Genomic DNA, 19,259 nt, shown 5'->3' on the forward strand with positions numbered 1-19,259 from the left:
AATACAGCTTTCTTGTTGCTCTCATTTCTTCAAGTGAAGGTGCGTTTTTGTCCACAGAAGTGATTTCTTAATGAAGTTCACCATTTGGGTTAGTTACTAAAGCGGTTCAAAAAGAAATGTCTGTCTGTCCCTCTGAAGTCATAAATGATTTTTGAGCTTTCCTTAGAGGAAATTCACTTTTAAGAATGAGTTAAGCCAGCAGTTACTATTCAGAAACAGGCTGATTCGTGCATATATTAAAATACTGTGCTCATATAACCGTCTTAGTTTAAAAATGGGAACTAGTTGAACCAATACAATCTAGTGACATTAACATACCTGTTAAGTGTTGTGGATTTCAGAGCAAAACAGGGTCTAGTGCTATACCCCTGGGGTCAATACTGGGACCAGTACTGCTTAGCCTCTTCATTACTGCCTGGCTGATGGGAAAGAGTGCATCCTCAGCAAGTTTGCAGGCGATATAAAGTTCAGAGGAGCAGCTTGTGCACCAGATGGTTGTGCTGCCCTTCAAAGGGACCTCGACAGGCTGGAGAAATGGTCTGACAGCAATCTTGTGAAGTTCAGCAAAGTCCTGCACCTGGGAGGAATAACCCCATGTACCAGTACAGGCTGGGGACTGATCAGCTGGAAAGCAGCTTTGCACAGAAAGCCTTGGAGCACACTAAGTTGACCATGAGGCAGCAATGTGTGTCCTTGTGGAAATAAGGCTAGCAGCCTCCTGGGCTGCATTAGGCAGAGTGTTGCCAGCAGGTCCAGGGAGGTGAGCCTTCCCCTCTGCTCAGCACTGGTGAGACGCACATCTGGAATACGAGGTCTGGTCCTGGGCTCACCAGTGCAGGAGGCATGGACACACTGGAGTGGGTAAGGACTTGGGGTATCTGTCAGGTGAGGCTGGATTGAGGGAGCTGGAACTGTTTAATCTGGAGAAGGGAAGGATTAGAAGGATCTTGTCAATGTGTGTAAATACCCAATTGGGGGGCTGGGAGGAGAGGGGACAGAGCCAAGACCCTTCTCCGTGGTGACCAGTGCAAGGGCGAGAGGCAGTGGGCACAAATGGAAATGCAGGGAATTCCATTAAAACATGTTCACTCTGAGGGAAGTCATGTGCTGGAGCAGGTGGTTCAGAGAGTGTGAGAAGTCTTTCTCCTTGCAGATACTCAAAACTTGACTGGACATGGCCTGAAGCAACTTACTTGAGCTGACCCTGTTTGAGCAGGGGGGCTGGACTGAATGGGCTCCATATGTGCCTTCCAGCCTCAAAGCTTTTCTGTTTTATGGCCTTTATGTCTGTCTGCTCTGACTCTGCATGACAAGATGAAAAAATTGCATCAAATAATCTCAGCATCAAGCTATGTAAAATAACTACCTACAAAAAAAAAAAAGTATTTATTTCAAATGGAGGACTTCTAAACCAGAATCTACCAGAAAGTGTCTGTCAGCAGGCTACCTTTATCTTAATTACTTTTTGCAGAGGTCTCAGAGGTTGTCCGTGGGTATAGTCCACCAGTTTCTGAAGCTGTGTGTTAGATGCTGAGACTTGAGTTGCCATCAGGTGTAGGCTTGCTCACAAGACATTGGCTTTCTGTTCATATACTGCCCTGTCAATTACATACTTTCACCACTGAGTTTAAACTTTCCAGGAAGAAACAAATACTGAAATAAAAAGCTACATCTGCTCGTAAAATAGGAGCAGATTGTCATATTGTCCTGCTGGTCGCACTGGAGCTGTCAGTCTCCCGTGCGCTCCCTTTTCTGCTCCTGGAGAGGCTGGCTGGGGTGGAGGGAGCATTGGTCTGACCCAGTGCAGCTTTCCTTGTGTTAAATGCCTTTCTCTAGTTCTTATTCAGGGTACAATACTGAACGTGCATATTGCCAACCACATAATAATCCAGTTGTCCGTGGTAAAGTGAATGGCGTTCGCTGCTTTGTAGCAAAAAGCAATAGTGTTTGTTGTGCCTTTGATCTCTATAAAGTGCTCTGATGTGGTGAGATCATCTTGAGGAAGCACTAACAGGTCTTTCCTTGCATTTTGTCTTCAACTCAATGTAAAAGGAAGAAGGAAAAATGGAATTGAATGTGTACTTACTGTGATAATTCATTTCAGTCAATAATTAGCTTGTTTTTCAGAGTTGCTGTACAGGACTTGGTATCAGAATGACTTTATTAGTTTTCACTGAAAATTAATGTCTGTCAGCTTTTCACTGTGGAGCTGGTTTTGTTTTCCAGATCAGTAAGACTGCTGGCTTCACTTTCAAAACTAATTTTCTCTATCGGTGTATTTGCTTATGTGTCTTGATAATTCTTCCAGTTACTGCTGTAGAAGATGTGGGAAGGGGAGGAATACTTGTTCCCTAAAGGTTACTGTAAACCAGTCATTGCTACTATGATACTCGATGAATGAAATATTTTCATACACCATAAAATTTCATCTTAAAGTCTTGAGAAGTTAAAATAATGGTAAATATTCTGTAGACTAACTTTTGCAAGGGCTAAATAGCCTGGCCTTGATCCAGAAAGGCACTTAACAATGTGCTTAACTTTAAGCACATTGAATATTCTTACTGGCATAAGTGAAAAATCAATGAGGCTACTCACATGCTTAAAATAAGGCATGTGCTTAAGTGTCTTTCTGGACCTCAGCCAGAGCATTCAGCCTGTGAGATGGGCTGAATTCTAATTGTGGGCAAAAGCCAGTAGTGTTTCATTTTGCTTGTCTTGTGTGTTTCTGAAGAATTCATTGATACTGTCTGTGTTTATTTTAATTGGCCTCCATTTCCCATCTAAGCCCTACCAACTCCAAAGCTCTGGGAGTAAAATAGATGTGCAACTTAGGGTTGTCAAACAGCTTGTCAGGGATAGTACTTAGACTGTATATATTGCTACAGAGCAGGGACTGAACTTCAGAAAAGCTGGGAAAAGATGAGGTGAAACATGATTGTTTTCTTTGGTAGCCAAGGTTTTAATATGGAGAGAAAATGAAGAGGAGAGAAGAGAAGAGTTGGTGACACATCGCACCTTTTCAGTTAACATAGTTGCTTCTTAGGAAACATTAAAGAATGCAGACAGATGCATTAATAATCTGCTGGCAGTGGCTGTAGCCTTGGCAAGTAGGCTTTCCTACCTACTATTGATTTTTCTGACTCTCAGGCAGCAATTTGCAATGGGTGGCTTGATCCCTTACCCTCAAAATCAGCAGTGAGATGAGTTGTCACAGCCAAAACAATTTTTGCTTTCTAACCAATCCCTCCTGTTTCTTCAACAGCATCTTTTACTGCTTAGATGACAATTTCCCCTGCTGACAACTGTGAATGATAAAATATACTATATTTAAACACAAAGAGCTTCCATGCTTAAAGGTGCGAAGCAACTCCGCCGCAATGCTACTGAGCTCTTAGTTGGCACCAGCTGCCCTTGCAGAACCCACCTAGTGTGCTATAAATCTGGGACGTTGCTGGTTGGCAAGTGGAAAAGCAGTGGAACTGGAGTGATCTAGAAGAAAACTTTGCCGTCAGCCCTAACCTATTTGTCTATGGAAACAGCATGTAGTTCTTCCTACCACCCCCTTTTAGTTTTCAGCATCTTGTCTTCCACTTTAGCTTCCTGCTTGTGGCTTCCTCCTTACATCTGACATTGCTGTTTGCTTTCTTTTCTGCCAGCGTGTTAGAGCCCACACAACAAATTCTTTGTATACTGCCTTTGAGTTGTGATTGTTGATACTTATTCACCTGTCTTTTTTTTACTGGAAACTGAGATTTTTGTTTCCTTAAATATATTGGATTTAAACTAGATGAGAGAGAAATTTAAAGAGCGGTTGAAAAGAGTGGCCAGAATAAACGAAAAACAAGCATAAACGCTTTTAAAAGGGTTAATTATGTAAAACAAGAAGAAACCAGTTGACACCACAGAATTTTATATGTAATTATAAAAATGTCTCCTGAAAATCTCTATCTCTTCCTCTCTATGAAGGAACATCTGCCATTTTTAGGACAGCTCTTCCACAGTGAGCCTTGAGCAGTTTTGAGTGAGTTAGTTTGGAAGTTGTTGGTTTTCTTTCAGCTGCAGAAGCGTGCTTGCTGTAGCGCTCCAAGTTCAATTTCAGGTATCTTTCAAGGTTATTAGCAGTACATGTTTTTGTTGCATACTTTCCCTAATGGCCATTTATTTCTTTAAACTGTGAATTCCTTTTTTAAGTAAAAGCTTAGTAGAATCACCCATCACAGACAGAATTTCACCTGAATTGAATAAGAGGTGTTTAAAGGTTCAAGTTTAGAGGGTGTATTCTGATTCAGGGATAGCCAGTGAGTGATCTTTTAAACGGTGAAATGATGCGTGCTAAAGGTATTGGAGCCAGAATTAGAAGAGGAAGAGTGGATGGTAAATGCTCTTTTATAGCTATTTTGCTTTCAACTGTTTTCTCCTGAGCTTTTCTGAAATCAAGTGTCAAGCTTAAGTCTAGGTCTATGAGTGTATCTGTTTGCAGGTGTCTTCAATGTGACAGAGCCTTCTGCCACCTAGTGTTAATGTGAGTTCTCTCCTCAGCAGGGTATCACCAGATAATTTATTAAATGTCATTATTTATTAATAATCCCCCGCCCCGCAATTGCTAGGCACTCTCTGTGAATGTTTAAAAATGCAGTTTCTGCACCAGAGGATTTCAGAATCAATTTAATCAGTATGCACAACTTCTTTGGGTGTGTTTATTGAGGATGTAGTTTGCAAGGTGAGTTAAGTTGTTATGCAAATAATCCGTGGCAAATTTCAGCAATTGTGAATGTCCCTTCTCTGCAACAACTCTCTTAGCTCTTTTCACCCCCAGGTGAAACTTAAAGAGATTCTGCCTAACTCAGCACACTTCTGCTTTGATATCTGTGTTCCTGCTGGTTCAGGAAACTGTATTAGACTGAAAGCAGCAGAGAATAAAAATTAATTTAACAGAAATTATATAAAATAAAGAATGATTCCATTTACACACTTAACTCATTGTCTTTTTAGAAGAGTGAAATTAAAATCTCCCATCATCACTGCTTTTTCCCCTCTGGAAATTCCACCAGGGCACAATAGAGAAGGACAAAAAAATCCAGAGAATTATACCCTAATTTCACAATAGAAATGTCAAACTATTAAAATAGAAAAATAGGCTTGATGATACTTTATATTTAAGCCAAATAATAATAGCTCATACCATATGTTGACAGATAGGAGGAAACCACTTAGCATTGAAGCAGTGGGTTTTTTCCTTCATTTATTCCTCTGTAAAAGGAATAATGTTTTCAAATGAAAAATGTTTTCAGGGGAACAGAGCAACTCTTGCCCCTTCTCCCCTCCACCTCTGTGAGCTGTGTTTTAACTGCTCTCTGATAGAGTGGGGCTAATCTGTTCCTTTGTATGGGTGTTGGAGAGCTCGGCCTCAGCGGCTGAGCAGCCCAGGACTTGAGCTGATGCTTCTAATTCTTGACCCAGCCGTGGTTCTGAGGAGAAGCCCTCACTCCTAGCTCCTGCCCTCCTCTCCTTTCTCCCTCCCGCCTCTTCCAGGCCTTCCTGAGGAGCAAATGCTGGCATGGCTGAGAGCTGTAAACTTGATCCTCAACATCAGACTGAAATGCTGACCAGATCAGCAGCAACCAGAACCTGAAGCAGCAGAGGGTCTAATGCATTAGAGCATTAGTCAGCTGCGATACCAGGCAGGCTGTTTTTTTCACCTTCTTTTGACCTGAGCAGCCTCATCTTCTTTAAATAGTGTCATTCAAACTGCAATCTTTTTGCAGATACTGCCTAAAGAAAATAACTTTGGGATCTTATTATCTCAAATGAATAACTATGAAAGCAAGTTAAAAACTTGCTCTGTGCTGGTAGTTATTCATTTGAGATAATTATTAGGTTTGGCAACTTACTTACCTGATCAGTATCAGAGGTTAAAAACCCTCTAGAAATTCATGTGCATCTTGTGCTGTTTTGTTTTGAGTCATATTAAACTGGGATTGCCGTACAACATGAATTCATTGCTACGCTGTCAGAACAGGATGCTATGTCACAGTGAAAACAGAATAGACCGGCTGACCAGGGGAGACTGCATGCCAAAGCTGAGGTTAAGTACAGCTTTTTCTTTGTTCAGATGATGTTTTTTCCATCAGAAGTGATTTGGGGGCAAAGCCTGTGGCTGTGGTAAATGTGTTTCTGGTGGTGTTTTCCTGCTCTCAGTCCTTTATGCTGGCAGGGGGGAGAAGGTGATGTTTCTTCTTTCCCCTTAGGTGCAGCCTCACCGTTCTCGCTGAGATTGGTGCCCTGCAGTGGCATTTCAGTGCTGTGCAACAGAGCAGGTAGATGGAAGAGGCAAACTGGGGGAGGACACGGGGGCAAAGTAGGCTGTTGACCTCCATTAGTATGCAGCCTGGCTGTGACCATGGCTGACAACTGAGTCACTCAGGGGCTCTGTCCTCCCCTGCCAGGTCTGAAACACAGTCCTTCAAGGCAAAAAACCCACTTTGTTTGCTGGCCAGACCACTTTCCAGCCTTGGGCTCAAAGTCAAGGTCCCTAACAGCACTCCTGGGGCAAAAATATCTCCTCTCTGCTTGCAGCAGGGCATCCTGTGCTCTGCAGTTGTGGTACAACCATGACCATCCTTGTGGCCTCTTTCAACAGAGCTGCGCATCAAGCAAAATGTACTGAAAAAGAGGGGGTGGGGGAAAGTCTCTGTGCATCTCCATCCCCTCTTTCTGTAGGTGCTCCTGACTGAGCTCTCTGTTCAGAAAGGGCTCAGTTTCCTTCACAGCTGCATAATTTACGTGGAAGCTGGTCCAGGAGGAATCTCTTTCATGTAGCTCACTGAAAGCTCCAGTTCATCAATATGGATTGCTTGCCATGCACTGGGGGATTTATGGTACGCAGTAGGGTGTGCGGAAGTTGGAGAAAAAGGCAGAGTGAGGAACAGTAGGGAATTTTTAACCTAAAAGAAGAATTTTTGTGTCCAAAAGAACTGTCTTTTATTTTGAAAGTTCTGTTCTCCCCCCCCCCTACAGAAAGATACTGTTATCACTGTATCCCTGGAGTCAAACCCCAGGACACATTCCCCTAGCCATGGGGGAAGACACAGTGATGTATTTAAGACTGAACTTGCCCTAGCCTTAAAAGAAAACCAAATAAACAAAAAACCCAAACAAACAACCTCTGTGAAAACACTTCTGACTCAGGTAGTAAGTTACAAAACAATGCTTAACTTCTGCATAATAATAATAATAATTATACAAACATACCCACTTTCTTCTGGCAACCTTTGTCCTAAACATAGCAGATGGGAGGAAGAGCGGGGTTAGAGGGCAGCGGGAAAGGTGAAGGATTTGAAGATCAAGCCATGCCAAAACATTTCTGCAACATGTTAAAAAGAGAGCTACTTTGCAGTTACAGAAACGATGGCTTAGTGGTCTTTTTTAGCCATTGAAAAGAAAAAAATACAAGACGATAACTGAGAAAAGGCCCTTGTGTTCAATGACATTCTTCTCGGGGTCAAGTGCGAGTGGAGCCTCATTTAGTCATAGACTAAATGTAGCTGCAGTTCTGCAGTCCTCCAAAGTGTAATCTATACTAGTCATGCAGAGCGAGTGCTTTGCTGGATTCCAGCTAGGACTGCAGTGTCCTTGTTATGCAGCAAGGCTGCTCAAGGGTGTTAAAATGCTTACTTGCAGTTGTTTGATCAGTTTCTGTGATGGCTGATTGATTTACTGTATCTGGAAGTTCAGACCTGGAAACTTGAGCGAGGGAGAATGCCTTCACCCGTGGTGTTGGGGCTGGGTGTTGAGAGGACGGACAGCTGGTGGGTGACCTCAGGAAGATGACAAATGGGGGACCAGGTGCCCCTGCTCATCCAAGAGCTCTCCCAGCCTCTCTGCTCGCAGAGGCGCGAGGCACGGAAGTCACTTGCACTGAAGGAAGGCTTCCTATGAGCAAGGTTTCTAGAAATAAACATTAACCTTTTGTTACCAGCTAAGTACACAGGGATAATGAATTCAAGCAGCTATTTGGGAATGAGTTTAAGCAGGAATCCTTTCAGTTTGAAGGGAAAAAAAAAAAAACCCACACCAACAAACAATCATCCAAATGATAGTGGTTGTGTATATTTTGGAAATGGTATCTGGAATGCCGGCAGGAATGTGTGGTGCTGAGATAGTGGTTAGCAGCAAGAAGCAAACTGTTTACACACTGCAATCAGTGATGGTTCTTGACTGACGTGTGGAGCCAGTACAACGACTAAATAAATATATTACTGGGAGGAAAGTGGGATGTGAGGAAGCCCCCCAAAAACTGAGGACGGAAAAGTCAGCATGGAACTTCTATAAAATATCCTTTATAGAGTTGAAACACATGAACAAAATGAAATTGTGTAGCTTTTGGTTTTCCTTTGCTTGCAGAGGATTATTGTGTTTGCAGGTTCTGCTTTCTATTTCCCATTTTTATTTTAAAACAGGCAGTCGCGTGCTAAAATGAGAACTTTCAGATAATTGTTTTGAATCTGTCCTGAAACAGCACAGAAATCTATGAACTGTGTTGACTTACACCAGCTGAGAATGTGCCTCCCTTCTCTGAAGCTTGCCTGTTGGGGATTATGGCATACTCTAGCAGCTTCAGGGTTTTCTTTTTTTTTTTTTTCTTTTTTTGTAACCAAAGCATGAACAAAACAATATCACCTCTTTCATTGTCTTAACTTTTGAAAGTGCATTTGAGATTTCCTGCATTAGCTCAGATCACTGAATCTACTGCAAAGACAGGCATGGCTGCTCCCTTGCACTGGTATTTACATTTCTAAGGTTGAAACTGTTTACACCTCATCTGAAGCGATGCTGCCTGGTCAAATGTTAAGAGAACCTGATTAGACGAAGCATTTGATTGTTAGCAAAAGAAATATGCAGACAGCCATTGTGAATTCTGGGCTTACATGAGTTGTAAAATGTGTTTATCAAACATGCATTGGATTTACACACACAAATTCTTGTTGAATGTAAATCTCTAGCTTGCATAACACCTTGGTGGAAAGAGGAGGTTTATTTAAGTTGTTAACATTTTTGACATATTGTACTGGTATAATTGAATTTGCAGTTCCTTTGAAGATGGGTATAGGTCCGCTTGCACCATTTAAGGGGTTTATGTCCCATTTCAGAATGCTTTAAGTCTGTAGTCTTTTATGTCTGTAGTCTACAGTGCTTTAAGTTGATAGTCTCTAAGTCTATAGTCCGTAGTATTTTGAGTCTATAGTCTTTTCCTGCATGAAATAATTGTGTCAAGGCTGGTGCCTTCCTCGGATGGGAACCTGGGGGTGGGACTGGAGCTGTCTAAAAGTTGTTGTGGCAGTACCTGCAGAAACCTGTACGAACAGTCTGCAAGCGGCATCCCAGGACTGGCATTTAGCCTGTGGCATGGAAAAGGCAGAAAATGCATATTAGGTCAGAGTAATACAAAGCTTCCTTTATTCTGTAAAACCCTTTCCCTTACTAATTTGTCGTCTTTACACTTTAAAACATCTATTTCTTTTAAAATTATATCAGACTGTTTCTGTGGAGCAGAAGGCATTTCTCCTTGTTCTTTGATATTAATTTCTCCATGCTTTTTTATCATATGTTTAGGCAATAGTATTTGCTTCTCAGTTACTCCAAATGCAAATGTTTTTCTCTGTGTTAAATAAATGTGAATACCTGATTCTGGTCTCACATCTTTTTAAAAACTAGACAGCAGTAGAATTGCAGGGCTCGGAAAATGCTGGAGAACCAGGTGCTCTCTAAAAGTTTTCTTACTTTGAACTTTTTTTACCACTAGTTGGGTTTTTTATGACACATTCACTTAGGAGCACTGAAGATGTATTTTGAGATAGCTGTCAGAAGAAAATTTCCCTCCATTCCATCCCCCTGTGTATTGGCTTTTCAGTGGAAATGTTTGCTCTCTGGAGTCTGGATTTCATCACAAAAAGAGGAAGTTTTCAGGGAAAGCAGTATGGGAAAATTTGATTCTGTCCCTGTCCCCCCCTGCAACAAGGATGGCTTCTTTGACTTTGTGTTGTTGCATTTAGAGATTTTTTTGCTGCAGGGTTCACAACTGTACTCACCAATGTCATAGGTAATTTGCAATAAAATCTCTGATATGCATAATTACATGTACCTTGCAGTTTATATATGTGTTTCATCATTCAAAGAGGAAACAGTTTATGTGAAACATGAAATAAATGTGCCTTAGTGTTAATGTTAGACACTCCAGAGATTCTTTTATTGGTCACTGCAGTAGCTGAATGGTAAGGAGCGAAGCTGCTGAAACCTCGAGATGCTGCTGGGTTGCTGTTGCAGCAGGACGTGTGTGGCTTTGGGCTGCCAGGATCTGAAATGTTTGACCTTTCATATGAGGGAGAAGAGTAATGGGGGGAAAGAAGGAGAAATAACTCATTACTGATTTCTACCTTTGGAGTCAGAGCTGAGTTTATCAGCAACAGCTGTTTCATGGCTAATATTATTAATAATATTCTAGGCTTTTTTTTTCCTCCTTCAGTGTCCAGTAGCAGACCTCTGAATCTTAGCTGAGGTGTGCTGTGGCAGACCTGTTTTGTTTTAAAGAACTTTGTTTTGCCACACGCAGTTGAGGTGTACTCCTGCCCAGAGGAACTCTGACAGCATTTGAAACGAATTGCTATTTAGAAGAAGCTGATGGAAGGGGCTGAAAAGAATCACTGAGGTGCTAGATTTCTTTCATTGATTTGGTGGATTGGCGGTTTCTTGGCTTTCCTACTGGGAAAAGTTATTTCTGTTAGAACAAAGTTCTTCATTTAGATTTCTGGTAGAACAAAGTTCTTCACTTAGAAGACCTAACCTGAGAAATAAAAGTCCTAGGAGCTATGAGCTCAAACTCCCAATTAAGAAGTTTTTTCTTAAATCTTCACTGTGATAGAGACCCATTAGTCAGTAGGCATCTCATTGTGAAGAGTTTAGAAGACTAACTTCTGCTTATTGGAAAGCTGGTTGAAGCTTTCCTCTGAAGTAAAAGGGGGAAAAATACTCAAACATCATCTAAGTGTAGGTATGTTTATTTCCAAGCAATTCAAGTGAGTCCCTGGAAATGTCATTGAAGGTAAAGTCCCTTGGAACCAGAGAGTTTGCTCGTAGTACCAGCTGTGCATTCAGCAGTCAGCTCTGACAGCTTCAGCCCCAAATAAGCTAATCACTCCGGTGTGTCCTGCATTGGAGGCATAGGTGGTGGTTTTACAAGCACGCTGTAAGCTTCTACACCTGATCACATGCTGGTTTGAATGAGAGGAACTCTGGGCACAGCTCTGCAAATCGTGCTAAGTGACAGTTCTGTGGCAGTTTTTTGGGCCACGGGTATGTGAAATGGGCTGAGCAAGTTTGTGATATGGAAAAGGTTGGGGTCTGGCACTCATCTTACACCTTGGTGAGCAATTTCTGCTCACTAAGCCCTCGGAAAACTAGCATAGCTAAACAGTGTTAATAACAAAAGTAGACCTTACTAAGCCGAACCTGAACTGGTCAATATGCTGTCTGCAGGTGGGATTGCTGGGGCGTCAAGGGTGTTGGTTATGGTAGCTCTTGTCTTTAGCAAGATTGTTCAGTAGCCAAAACTGTATTGTGTTTAGAGTGACTTTTCCTTGTACCTCTGCACTGTGGGCTGGATTTGGTCTTGTGCTGCAAGGCTAACAGGTGACATAATCTGGTTAAAAATATATTCTTTTTCTGTCTGCCTTGGAATCTGTCTTATTTAGACCTCATCATGCTTAGCAGTTTTTTTGACATTCACATTGATTGCTGCAATTGTATGCACAGAGGCATAATGTCTAGAGGCATTAAAAAAACCCCAATAAACACACACACACACACACACTCCCCAGCTATTACATTGGGTAGCTGCCTGCTTGTTTGCAGGTGCTTGCAGCAAACCCTACACTGCAATCATTTGTTGTCCTTTTTATTTTTATTTTTTTTGCTTCCTGATCACATTCAAATGAAAGTAATTAATACTATTGTGCTGTATTTATCAACCAAATGACATCTTGGTTCCTTGAGGCAGCCGTGGACCTATTCCTTTCCAGGGAACAGTTTTCCCCATTCAACTCTTAAATAGATTTTTCCTACTTAATCCTTGTTGTTTTGGAGGGCAGAGGAGATGCGTGGCTGATGGTAGGTGCCTTGCTGCTGTCAGGGCTGGAAGCGTGACCTCTGGCACGGTGCAAGGCCTGCCAGAGGTGTTGAGTTGGGCTCGTGAGCAGCCCTTGAGTTCATGGTGGTGGTAAAGTTGCATTATGTGTTGGAACTGGCTGTGCTGGCTGGTGTTCAGCAGGAATTACCAACACCAATAATAGCTGGTTTGTTTGTTGAGGTCTAAATACAACAATTATGCCCAAAGAGTGTCTGCTAAACGAGGTGAAAGATTGCTTTTTGACTTTTGAGGACTTGGGATCAGATTTGTAGCCGGTCTGTGGAAGGATGAACTGCTATTCTGGATTTTTCTGAGTACCAGCTTTATGTGGTCGTGTGCTTTTGTCCTGCCTTAGACATCACAGTCTCAGAGATGTGGAGAGCCATATCATATCTGAATAACGCCTAGCGAAGTCTGATTCTGAATTTAACAGGTCTATTTAACAAAGAACAGCAATGAACTCTATGCATTTTACAAACAAATTCTGCTTTGGCTGCATGGACCAACTGTGTGGTAGAATTGGTTCAGACAAAACCAGAGTTGAGTGGAAGAGCTCAGTTTGTGCCTGGTTGGGGGCTTAGAGTAACCGAGGCTACACATTCCTCAACAGAAAACAGGCCAGAGGAAACCCAGTTTCTTACGTGCCCCTCTTGTCTGATAAGATCCAGTTCTCTGCCAAGAATACTGCAAATAATGCATTGATAGATCGTCTTAGAGACTTGGTAAATCTAATGAAAACACAGTCTCCAGAAAGATTCAGGAATGCAGCATATGCTGCTGTGTTACTAATGCTTTACACAGCTTTCCAGACTGGAGTATTTTGCTTGCTTTCATGCAACCACTATTTATTATTTAAATGATGAATCTGGAAAATTTCCCAGATCTAATGTCTGCCCCATTACTTTCTGTCTTGGATACTGCAGATAATCAGATGAGCAGTAAATCTATTCTGTGGAATAGAATTACATTATCTTTTTTTTTTTCTGTCAAACAACTTGTGAATGATTTTTCTTTTCTTCACCCCCATAAAATACCTAATAGATCAAAAAAAAAAGTAAAATCTGTGTGCCAAATACACAGTGCTCCACATGTACCTCCAATGATTCATCTGCAGAAACACCGGTGCAAGTGTATTTATCTTGGGTAGATGGGGGAAGGTTGCGCGAATTCATCCCGAGAACTGATCCTTTCAGTTGGGTGTGGGGGGGGAAGTACTGTGGGAGTTTTTGTGGCTTGTTGGTTGGATGTTTTGGGGTGTTTGTTGGGGGTGGGTTGTTTTTTCTTTTTATTTTTCTTTTCTTTCCTTTTTTTTCTTTTTTCCTGGTTTGATTATGCTGTTTCTCCATCTGCTCTGATTGTTTCTGAAGTCTTTCCTGAGTGTCTCTGAAGAGAGACTGCCCTATTAAGCAGTGAGGGGACATTTGCCAACGGTCTTGGATGTTACGGGCTGATGAGCTGTTGTTGGGTCCTCTGGCCCTTAGAAACGGCAGTGCCAAGTGGTGCAGGGGGTGGAAAGGCATGGGGAACTGAGTGCTGCTGCCTAGTTCCCCAGCAGTCCCAGTTATTCCTGATGAAGTGCTGGTGACACAGCCTTCGGGAAAGAGAAAACATGAAGGAAACCTGCCCCCAGGAATGACTGGCTTGATTCTGAACTTCAGCACCAAGTGTGAATTACACTTCTTTCCTTGAAAACAGGAGGCTTACCCTACACACACACACGCACACACACACGCACACGCACACACTCCCCCCGCCCAATGGTGATGAGAAACTAAAGGTCAGGAATGAGCCCCCTGAAGGCTCATGAAGAACAAAATACGATGTGTTTTAACTGATGTGAAAGGTTAATGGGGAAGATCAACATCCAATGGCAGCAGCTAAGGAAAGGGGGCTTGTTTGGGCAGAGCCTAGGCATTACGGTGGCTGGGAAGTGTGAAGCCGTGAGGCAGAGAACACACAGCCCTTTAGCCCTGCTCTAAAAGTAATAGTGCAGGCTTTTTTTAACTCCAGAGTTTAGTCTGCCCTCAGTAAAAACAAGTTACGTTAAAAAACCGTGCACCAGAAAAAGCAAACCTCTTTTTCCTGGTTTCTGCTTATAAGATTTACAGGTACTTAAAATAAACCTATGAAAAACAGACCTAGTGTGCTGGAATTTGCTAACTAGTGAGAGCAATTACCTCCAGGTCCTAAGACCTAATGGAGCTTGACTTTTTGGAAATAAAACTTGGCAAGCGCTTCTTCCTGCTGCTGTTATAAAGGTGTACATGAAAAGATGTGCTGACCTCTGCCAGAAACCCCAGGAATCCAGTTCAGAGAGATTCTCCTGTGAAGGGCACGGCCAGATTCAAACAGCACAGATGGGGATCAGTGTGGAAAAGCCGGTGAAACATTCGCTTCTCATTGTGTGGCTTCAGTGTGGCAGATTCTTTGCAGTTGCCTGGTGTACCACAGTAATTAAATGGGTCAAGAGCAGTAAGTTTAGATACTTAACAAGAAAATAAAGACCTCACTTGACAGCCAGCAGCGTGTCGTGCTTGTTTCACAGGAGTAAGGAGAATTAATGCAGGTTGCCATAGTAAAAGTTGGTCTGAGCCTTTTTGACAATGATTTCGTATTACTTCAAAGATCACATACCAACTGACTATAAATAGTCAGCTGTAATAGCTGTAAATCAGGTTGTCTTATGAAACTAATGTCCCAATTTCAGATGACCTAAAAAAAAAAAAAAAAGGGAAACAGTAGACGCTGCCTCTCTCCTTGTAGTGATACATAAGGGAAAAAAAGATAAGTAATGAAAAACACACAACCAACCTTTGTTAATATAGAAATGTAAAATAATCCTCTATTTTCTCTGGACTGTTTCATGCATGAGTGGAAAATGAAGTTTGTGCAATGAAATAAACACGATAGAAGTGAAATCTGAGATGGGAATTGATTTGTATAAGACTTTCCAGTTTGGAGGATGGAAGTAGTTTCACACCAGCGTTTTGAAGGAAATTATTTGTTGTTGTCAGTATCCCTTCGTTGTTCCTGGCTGGGGGAATGAGCTCCTGTTCCCCACAGCAGCTGTAAGAGGCCTTTGGGAAGGATGAGATATTAAGGGACAAATAGCAAGAAAGGTAAATTATGGTTTTTTAAATCCATTAAATGGATTGTCCCATGAAACAGGAGCTCTTTGCAAACCATCTTCCCTTGCAAATGAAGAGGTGGGACCAGCTTTGCTGTGTTTGTAGATTCTCTGTGGACCAAATGCTATTAAAAGCATTTGTGCCCTAATGTCTGCGCCCGTGGTGATGGGAACCAGCGCCCAGCAGTGAGGCCCGGACTATGTCACAAGTTGGTGCAAAGCAGCAGAGCTCATCTCAGCTTAGCCCCTGGAGGCAAATTTGGTCTGTCACCTTCAGCATCTCACCGACAATCACTCAGAAACGTTGCTCATGTCTGTGCATTGTAGTTATTAGGTGCAAGAAATGCAGTTCTAAAACTAATTAATCATTTCTAAGTAACCTCTTTTTCTACATGTTTATGGCATCGATGGGTACAACTGTTTATTATGTCTTACCTATAAAATCTGACCTGTTTTATATACTCTTTATGGAAACAGTGTACAGTCATAAATTAAAAGATGCAACTGTTTTGGATATTTTACTGGTGGTCCTGTATTTTCCTGCCAAAAGTGCAGCTGTTTTAGGTTTCTCAGGATAACATTATAAAAGGCTGTATGCATTTTGCAAGTTTATGCTTGAATTGCCAAGCCAGAGGTGGAATGACTCAACCTTCCCAGGAGCAACACGTACCAAGCGATGAATCAAAACAGCTAGCTGAAGCTCAGTGGCTTACGTGGCCACTGAAAAGCAGTTCTCGTTTATGGTATTTTATCTGGTGTTCAGAATTTGAGACTGACATTGTGCCAATAGTGCTACAGCCTGCCTCTGTCATTGTATTTGATGGGGTTTTGGTATAAAACTAGCTGAGAATCTAGTCTTGGGTCTGTCGTATGTGGGCTGCAAGAACTATAGGGTCACAGCACTGAATGAAACCCATTCAAGCCGCCCTGAGCAGACACCTTTACTGGGAGCTCTCAGCGTGCGTGGCTGGGTTGGAGCCCTTGGAAGGAGCTAGGGGAGCCAAGAGTTTGGGGCAGTGCCAGTGTAGGTAGCATGTTTCAATGTCAACTGATCAGTCTGGCTGGTTTGGTTTAAAATTAGATGGCTCTGCAAATGAGTGATGGTGCTTAATTAATGGTGAAGTTTAGAGGCTTCTTTAGCCAAAATGTTGATGACAGCCTCCTACAGATCTAATTCCCTGGTGTCGGTGGACTTATTCCAGATACAGATAGGCCCAAGAGCAGAACGTTCATCCCTGTTGTCATCAGAGCAACCGGCACAGTTGGCTCTGGGGAGTGCCCAGCAGTAATGGGACAGAGCTGAAACTCCCCGATTCCAGCGGGAGTGCAGGAGAGCTTCTGCTGTCATCGTCATTGTCTTAGAAGGAACTACCAAAGGGGGGGGAGGATGCAACCCTCCCCCCAGAGCTAGCACAGAAAATACAAACCAGGGAGTGTACTTAACGCTGCGCAACCTATTGCAAAGAGCTGAGCTTTTTCAGTGTGTGTGTTGGGCAGCTTGTCTGAAGGTGCATCGGCATCATCATTGCTTTAACTAAGGGAAGTTTCATACTGGTGGCTGGCAGTAGGCAGCTCCCCTTCCTTGCTTTCTCCCAAAAAGTAACCTCAACCTCACTGTACTGTGGACTAGCAGGTGTTCGACCTGTTTATTTCTGTTCTGAAATAATGCTTTTCCTTGTTTCAGGTATCTCAACCATGTACGAGCCGCCTCTCCGCAGGATCTGGCTGGGGGCTACACTTCTTCCCTTGCTTGTCACCGAGCCTTACAGGATGCTTTCAGTGGTCTTTTCTGGCACCCCAGTTAGCCAGTGCGCATTAGCCCTTAGTCACGGGACACCGAATGGAGAGAGAAGCAAATCAAACCAGCAAAGGTTGGGTAAAATTGCTGCCATCTGCATAATGGCTAAGTTGCAGTCACTTTTCTGCGTAAAACCAGCTGTGTTTAAGTGTTAAAGGGGGAAAGGAAAAAAAAAAGTCTGCACGAGAGCTTTGTAAAATTGTAGATACATTTTTGTGGAGGGGGAAACTCGTTAGTCATGTGGCACTTTGCTGAGGGAGGCTGAAGCAATAAGCCACATCTAATGGAAGATGTGAATAACTCAGCTGTGTATGTTTGAGGTTTAAAGAAACACACTTGTAAATTTTTTCTAAATAAAGCCAGACTTTTTTATTAAAGTTTGTGGTTTTACTCTTATTGCAGGGTTTTATTTGCACAAGCATTTAAATGCCATTTTGATTATAACATTTAGTGTCAATATTCAAGCCTACACTTTCTTCCCATAAAACTAGTTTCCCCAGTTTGGACAAGTGGGTTTTTCCTCCTGCCAGCTGGATGAGATGAGAAACCCTGAAACTATGCTGACACAACTCTTATGCAGGATCCTTCCGGATGTCACTTGGTTCTTACCTTTGCCTGGAAAACAAATCTTTAGCTGAATGTCTTTCAACTGAGTTCCTTTAGAAGCAATTTAGGAAGCCTTGATAAAAGGCTGGGTCATTAAAGTAGTCAAAATTGGGTTTGGTTTTCTTCCCTGTTTAGCTCTGTCCGCAACTTTTCTGTCGTGCGTTCAGGAGCTTCTTTTGGCAGGAACATCCCTTTGCCTGGCTCTTGGGATGACCCTTGCCACTTGATCTACTGCTTTTACAGATTTCTTCCCCTTTCCCTGTAGTGGAATGTGGACTAACGTGGCCGAGATGGGCTTCCTGCAGCCGAACTGGCCTTTGCCACGGGTGTGTATGAACTGTAGGAGACTGGAAACTGCTCAGGACAGCGAGCGCCTCTGCAGTAAAGCCGGGACCCCGTTTTATGGGTCATCCCTTAATAGCTGTTGGAATGCTGCTCTCGGAAGTGTATTAAGTGAATGTATTTTTTCTGTGTTGTAATAAAGAGTAAGCTCTATTCCAGACTTGATGCTTCCTTTATTAAGGGGAGGGAGGCACCAACATCTCCATTGCCTTTTCCCTGAAACCCTGCTGTTTGTGCCCAGAATAGTTGCTGGCAGGTAATATTATGCACGAGGCACAGGTGTAGAAAAGATTGTAGCCTGTGGAGTACTGCTCCCTGCCAGGGGCAGGTGGCCTGGCTGCAGACAGAAAGCCCATCACTGGGTGTTGTAAGGCTCAGCCGCGTGGCGCATGTGAGAGGCCACTCATACACTCGCACTTGTGTGGTAGTTCAGCCCCGAGACGAGAGCTGCTTCCCACCTGGCGTCCTTCCTCCTGCCCTCTCAGGTGCCCTTTATTTGTCCCTTCCCTCGCTCATAGTAGATGGCTGCCACCAGGGCTTAGCTGACGGTTTCTCTAGCAGCCAGAAGCTGTGGGAGTTCCTTCCTCCGTCACAGATGGCTGACAGCCTCTCCTCTGTTCCCAGATGCGATAGCAGCAATAGCAGCGGTCCTCCTGGGATTCAGCTCGGGACCCTGGCAGGAAGTAGCAGCAGCCAGGGGAGTCTTCACTATTTCGGGCTCACCCAGTAAGGTACACCTTACCGATGACCTGCTTCATTTTCGGTTTGTAAAGCCTCAGATTGTTGTGCTAATGAATGCAGAACTGCATATGCCTATTAATATAGATGATTTAAATATGCTTATGTAACTTGTGTGTATGTTGGCTGTTGTTTGCTATTTCATGTGGAAGGGTTATACGCAGAAGTGGCAATTGCACAGAAAAATACAGAACCCCCCCGGTTACTGCAGTAGCTGCATATGATCTGTTGACTTGCATCTAAAGTTATACTGCTACCCGTAAGTGAGCAAAACTTGTAAGAACTAAGAACTTCCCTGCCCTGCAATATGCAAGTCACGTGCTGAAAATCAGAGTTAGGTAGTTGACTTGCATAACACAGAAACGGTGATCGCAGCCAGGTCTCTGTTAGTGCAGTAGGGCCAAGAAGCCCTGAATTTGGACTGAGGCAATGAGTACAAAGGGACCTGCGGTCTCTGGCAGTACGCA

The 19,259-nt window shown here is 42.9% G+C and overlaps 2 protein-coding genes across 5 annotated transcripts in view; both read left to right on the forward strand.

The window, feature by feature from the left end:
- Window positions 1-17,483, forward strand: part of MNAT1 (MNAT1 component of CDK activating kinase) — a 124,621-nt gene extending 107,138 nt beyond the window's left edge. For 3 of the 4 annotated variants that reach the window (XM_056346974.1, XM_056346972.1, XM_056346975.1), the window contains one exon: window positions 16,993-17,483. In XM_056346974.1, the coding sequence (XP_056202949.1) occupies window positions 16,993-17,113 (121 nt within the window). In that variant the 3' untranslated portion in view covers window positions 17,114-17,483. The remainder of the gene's footprint in view (window positions 1-16,992) is intronic. The other variant, XM_056346973.1, reaches the window with a different exon arrangement.
- A 156-nt stretch (window positions 17,484-17,639) lies between these two features.
- The window catches only part of SLC38A6 (solute carrier family 38 member 6), a 55,077-nt gene continuing 53,457 nt past the window's right edge, over window positions 17,640-19,259 (forward strand). Inside the window, exon 1 of the mRNA XM_056346969.1 lies at window positions 17,640-18,785. The gene's annotated coding sequence lies outside the window, so the exon portion shown is untranslated. The remainder of the gene's footprint in view (window positions 18,786-19,259) is intronic.

Source organism: Falco biarmicus, chromosome 7 (assembly GCF_023638135.1).
Source record: "Falco biarmicus isolate bFalBia1 chromosome 7, bFalBia1.pri, whole genome shotgun sequence".
NCBI lineage: Eukaryota > Metazoa > Chordata > Aves > Falconiformes > Falconidae > Falco > Falco biarmicus.